This window comes from Halyomorpha halys, unplaced genomic scaffold (genome assembly GCF_000696795.3).
Source record: "Halyomorpha halys isolate HHAL.00 unplaced genomic scaffold, Hhal_1.1 Scaffold1128.1, whole genome shotgun sequence".
In the NCBI taxonomy this organism is placed as follows: Eukaryota; Metazoa; Arthropoda; class Insecta; order Hemiptera; family Pentatomidae; genus Halyomorpha; species Halyomorpha halys.
The window spans coordinates 473,046-479,781 of NW_027105413.1; the positions used below are offsets into that span (position 1 = coordinate 473,046).

Here is a 6,736-nt window from a genome sequence, read left to right on the forward strand (position 1 = left end):
TATATTCTTGTTTTATTGCAATGATATATATATGCTATAGTATAATGAATGATATATTATTCTTGCTAAGAGTAATTTACCAGTCTAAGGAATTTCCGAAAACAATCTTTAAAACATGAAAATGCTATTTATAAATTAGATAACGTTTTGAACATTAAACGGCCCGTTTTCAAACCAAATCCCTAAAATAATGCATTAAGTACCGTAAATAATTTGTTTTTAAATATATAGGTATATGGGAAGGTAGGATATTGACATTCTTGGAGGTTATTGAGTAAAAACTAAGTATACATAATTTTTTTATTGTTTTAATTTGTGATTATACTATATTTGCCTCATAAAAAGGAGTTAAAAAACAGAAGAGTATAGGCGATTAAAATTATAAAAAAAAGAGAAAGGAATTAAAATAAAGAAAAACATTCGGTCGTTTCTAAGAAGATTAAGTGGCCGAGAGCATCTTAAGTGGAAAAAAATAGAGAAAACTGGATCAAATGCCATAATTGTAAAAATTGTACTTAAATTGATATGCCAACTCAATATTAGAATTGTGGTGTTTTTAAGGCTGAAAAACGTTTGAGTCACTATTAATAATGTATGAAAGGGGCTACCCGTCATATTTTGTATTGTTTAAAATTCAAGACCAAATTAATTTTAATATTTTTGTATTAAAAAAAAAGGATATGATTAAGTTTTAAAATTTTTTTTAATGGCTGAAGAAGAAGAGTAAAATACATTCAGGTATGTTGATTGTATTTTTTATATGTACTTACTTTATGTGTCCGTACGTACCTGGTCTTCCTTTACATTAGATTAATAATATGTAATTGCTGCATTATAGAATATATATTAAGTAATTAGGAATATCTACGTTATGTCTATTGATGGGTCATGTAATTTAAGTAGTGGAAAGCTATGGTTCGTAGTTGATCATATTGATGATAGTAGATAGCTAAGGCCTGGAATTAGATTTCACTTATTGGTTTCTTCACAATCAATCTGCTTGGGGGTGGAGAAAATCATCGGATGACAATTCAAGTTCTTTTATTTACTTACTGCTTCGTTTTGTGCTCATTCTAATCCTTCCCCACCGCTCTCCCGGCTCCTCCCCACCCGGAAGGTGAAGATCGTGTGAGGGGTGAATCGGAGGGTGGGAGCAATGGGAGTGGCCAATGCGGCCACGCCCCCAGAGCGGGAGTGGGGGGGAGCCGTGCTCCGGGCGGCCTCCAGTCAGTGCGCGCCCCTCGTGACGTACTCATCAAGAAAGACAAGGATAAACAGGCAGAGGCAGGCAGGGAAGAAAAGAAGAGCAGAAGAAAGAAGAATCCGTAAGCACATGTCAATCCGTGAGATCTGATGCTGGTCGGGACGATGCAAGAAGACGGGCCTCCTCCGCCCAAAGTGAGGGCAACAGACTTTTCAATTGCGGCAATAATGGCAAGACCGGCGCCCCCTACACCGCCCACAGGTAACTAATTAACTGATTAATTAATGATAGATTAGCCAAAATTCATTATTAGTGCTTTATATGATAGGTTTTTAATCAATAATGGGTTGAATTCAGAACATATTGTAACATATGCTAAGAATTTGAGTAAAACTAGCCTCATTCTACCATTGATTTTGAAAGATCCCAACACTTACTGATAAAAACAATTGATAGTACCGATACTATATTATAACATGTCTATAAAGTAGTAAATCTGAAATTTAATCATAAATATGAGCTGCTGTATCATTATTTAATTGTTCCACCATATTTAATAATTACATTAAATTTTATTTCGCTCGAAATTGATACGGTGTTTTTTATAAAATGGTTTTTATTTTGGATTATTTTATTTTAGTCAGAAATGATCCCGCTTTGAAAATATTTAAAACATAACGGCTCTTGTAGTCTATTCATTTTTTCAATTTTATTTATCCAATAACGTTATTAATTTTTGCTCTTTTTAAACATTTTTTGACCAAATTACACTAAACCATGCTGTTGATTACACTAAACGTAGACAACTTGCCAATAAATGTCCGTATCATTTAATGATTTCTGCAAGCTGCCTAAGAAACTGAAGTAAGCTAAACAAATCCACACACAAATCTATTATTCGTTTAAAAAAAGGATCTTTAATTATATTAATGAAGTTCCAAAAATGTATGATTATTGTTGCGATTGGTTTGAAGAACCCGAGAACAATGAAAACCACTTACCAGTGTTCAAAAATATTTTAGGGCATTAATACTTGTTCTAATATATTTGGTATTATGAAAATAAAAAATCGATTTGATATTTGTATGAAATGATAACGAACAACTATAATTATGGTGTGAAGATTTATCTATATCAGAGATATATTATTCACTGAGCTTTCCTTTACTTTTTTGATACAAGCATGATTTTTGTTTCTCATTAATTCTGATTAAAAAAACATTGCTCACATCTTTAAGATAATTGAAAATTGTGAATAAATTAGATATAATTTACTCTAGTAGTGGTTTGTCAGAACTAATCTAATTAGTCTTTTTATATTTATATGGTTGTAACAATATAATATTTTATTATAGATATTTTAATAGACCATACAGAGGTTATAACCATATAATATTATAATTAAGTTTACTGTGGTAGTTTATTGTATAAACTTCATATATTACAATTTGTTTTATTCATTTATTACCAATTTCATTTCAAACAAAGTATAAAAAACGGTTTTGAGGATATACTTTTAGTTATAATTGATTTATTTTACACATACCTCCTACCTAAATTTATATTAATATTTATTAATATAATATATATCCTGTTGTGTGATCTTTATCATTAATATTTCTCAATAGACATCTCTTATATTGTACTAATCAACTTTTATCATTGTAAATCTTTTGACTATCGCACTTATATTTGTTGTTAATAAACATTTTATATAATTACTTAAATTACAAGGTTATCAAATCAATTATGATAATTTTATCTGAATCTATCATAATTTTTATTAAGATTAAAAAGATAAAAATCCCATGAAACTTAATTTAATGTAACATTTGACTCAAACGTAAATAAATAAAATAAAAAAAGCCACTACTATAATTTTTTTATCAGAGAATTTTATGATTTATTAGGAAAATATATTTTTTTCTATAAAATATGACTGTATGTCTGACCAAAGTCATTTGTTAAAAATAATTTGATTTTTATTGAGGTATATTGAATAATAATAATTTTCTAATTAATAATTGTTTAGAAAATAATTAATAGTTTAACATTGATGGACATGATAACAGTTTTAATTAGCAGGATAATTTAATAAATTTTATATAAACGCAAAAATCTTTTAACAATAAACAATTTTTTTATGTTTATCAATTAATAATTATTTATCGATAATTAATTTGCTGAATAAATAGATATCAATATAAATAGATATAGATATACAAAGATTTACATTTTATATAATTTGTTAAATCAATTGGTCTCAATCAAATAAATACTGCTTAAATGTTATTAATGTCTAAATGAATTACAGGAGTATTGACGCTTGACAATATTTTCCTTTCGGCATTATTTATTAAGTGTTTGTGTTGTTGGCTCATTTAATTAAACAAAACAATTTTATATTAAGTAGAAATTATAATATATTATTATTTCCTAATTAACTATAATCAATAGAAAACATGATAATTTTAGGAAACACTGGATTTTTTAAAATTGTAATTTGTAATTTTTCTTATCGGATAAAATTTTTATACTTATGGAATAAAATGTCTGTCAAGTAAATTGTAAATATATTCTAATAATTATAAATGTGATATCATATATCAAAGCACATTCGGCAATTTTGTGGATTCAAATTTACATCAAACTATGTATTATTCAATTTATTTATAATTAGACAGTTTTAGAAACAAAATGATTTTAAATTAATATTTTTAAAGAACAATGAATCTATTTTTGTTTTTCATATGTTGGCAATAATTAATTTTAATGTTTTAAAACTATGATCTAAGATTTATACTACATTAACAAATTTCTAGTTCAGTTGATAGACTAAAATGAGGACTGAAGAATTATTTGAAAATAGCTGTTTTCAATTGCAATTAGAAGACAATTGTTTTTCTTATTTATTACTATAAAAAATAATGGAGATGATTTGTGAGTATTATAGCTGATATGCCTAGAACGGATTAGAAATATAAATTCAAATACAATTTGGTTGAAACATGAATGTAAATAAACAACCCATATACTAACCTAGAAATTAGAAGACTAATGAATCATTCCTTGAAGTGTCTTGTAACAGTGGCATAAAATAAAGCGGTTGTCTCAGCTTTGAAAGACAAAAAAAATGAAAAAAAACCTGACTATTAAGTATGCCGACGGATAAACTAAGACCAGATGACTTCCTGCATCTATAATAAGTTCTAGCTAGAGCTTCGTGCCTACATTGAAGTCAATAATTAGTTAATCACTAATTACTGGAATAATTAAAAAATTAGAGGAGGCGGCGAACAATAATGATGGGCTACCACTCCTTTTACCTCACCAATTTCAGTACCATCAATTATTTCATAATGATTATTGATAGCCTCATATTAGATTGGTCCCTTCTTAGGGAGAAGTTATTTCCTTCAATATATTGTATGTTATATATAAATATATACTTATATATTATATTTATATTATGTATATATGTATACACTCATTCACACAAATATGTCTGTCTATTGTCAGGTCTATTGTTCAGCATGTTTGTCAATGAAGGGATAAATCGGTAACCGTCGGATTCATATTCATATAAATTTTATAATTTTACAGTTTAGGAAACAAAATAATTTTATATTACTATTTTTAATAATGAATATTGAACCCATTTGAATTGTTTAAAATAAATTGTTAACTAAAATATTTAAAAGTATGACCTAATATTTTATCTACCTACAGATAGAAAGAATTAATTGACGACTGAAAAAATGATTAAAAGTCATTGTTTCGATTGGAAATAAACTATTTTTTTTATTGTGTTTCCAATTTAATTCTATAATAATTAAATCCAAATAATAAATAGAATAATCAAATCCTGTTATCATCATGGCAATGCTTTCAATATTTACAAATATTGCTATAATAAATATACTTTATTACCTAAATTACTTATTTATTACTTTTTCCTTGGTGCTTACTATTATTTAGGCTCTTCTATTATTCTATTTTTATTCCTTTAAAATTTTTTTTAGAAATGTATTTCTTTTTTATATTTCGGAACCTAGAACTATTGCAAAAAAGGCAAAAAAAAAATTACAAAATAAAAAAAATTTTTGTGTTAAGATTTTAACTATTAGATTTTATTCTATGCATAGAAGGATGCCAAACATCTTCATTTTTTCCTCCATAAATTTTCTTTTGTAGAATTTCAACATTATTTCGGAATTAAAGCGCATTAGCTAATATATTCAATTATTATTAAAGAACTCACGAAATAAGTGCTTCACAGAATAGTTCGCCCGAAATTGAAGTAAAATAATTGAGCCCATTAAATTGAATTTACTTAAATTTAATCGTTACAGCTCACAATTTTTTAAAATATTTTTTCTCAAGTTCCACTTGTCAATATTTCCGGTTATTCGCTATTTTTAACTGAATCATTGAGACTGAACATTATTTTACGGGCTGAAATTAAAGCTAATTAAATTTACTTCCAACGAATTCATTTAATATGTTCTCACAAATATCTTGGACGTCATTTAAACTGATAAGAGACAATCAGAGTACCTTTTATGAACAATTATTAATGTTTGAATAGTTTTACCATATAATGGCGTTTCAGAGGTTATTTTGGTTTCAAATAAACAAATTTCATTGACCTTAAATGATATGCGATTTCTTTAAACCGTTTTTATATTATTAATTATATAAATTTAATAAAAAATGTATGTGTAGAAACTAGACCCGAAATTCGTATTAGCTGGTGTTATTGGTTAACTTGGAGCCCAAATTGTTGATGGTTTTGTTCATATTGTAACACAAAAAATATTTCGGGAACTATTTGAAATATCAATAAATTTTAATTTCTGAATTTCCGACTTAAATAAAACAATAAACAAACATTCTATCATGTACTTTACATGTCATGCAATCTTATTTATTTTTATTTGATTTAATTATTTTTCTTTTTTTGAATCTAATTACGTTATTGAAATGTGGTTACGTTATTGAGTTGGTTAGACAACATTTGCATTAAAATAACGCAGCACGGGACCTCCGGACTGAACTAATGACACCAATTTTGGTGACTGAACAGATGTAATGATGTACCGCAGACATTTCCGGCTTATTTCATATTTCGAAGTCCAGGAAAGAAGTATGTCAATGGAATAATATTTATAGTTTATATTTATCAACATTCTGAAAACCATATTCTAATTTTAATTTATTTATTTTTAACCAACGTTTCGCACCACTTTGTTGGGCATCATCCATCAACGACGAACTTACCAACTTCAGATGGTTGCAAAACTTCATGCTTATCAGCCCTGACGAAGCTGTGTAAATTGGGGTGAAAATAAATAGTTTTCTTGTACTATTTTGATACTTTTATTGACTGCCACCCGGACTATCTTCCACAAATCATGAAATAATGTATATTAATTAATTTCTTCTATTATATTACTATTTACCACCAGAAGCTTTGCAAAATACGCCAAATGTCCCAACTAATCAACTCTCGTAAGATTGTTCTATATAAAA

At 27.2% G+C, this 6,736-nt stretch overlaps 1 protein-coding gene across 1 annotated transcript in view; it reads left to right on the forward strand.

The window, feature by feature from the left end:
* Positions 1-1,232: 1,232 nt before the first annotated feature.
* LOC106688449 (T-box transcription factor TBX20) overlaps positions 1,233-6,736 on the forward strand; it is a 123,647-nt gene continuing 118,143 nt past the window's right edge. The window contains exon 1 of the mRNA XM_014432917.3: positions 1,233-1,465. Within this exon, the coding sequence (XP_014288403.1) occupies positions 1,354-1,465 (112 nt within the window). The 5' untranslated portion in view covers positions 1,233-1,353. The remainder of the gene's footprint in view (positions 1,466-6,736) is intronic.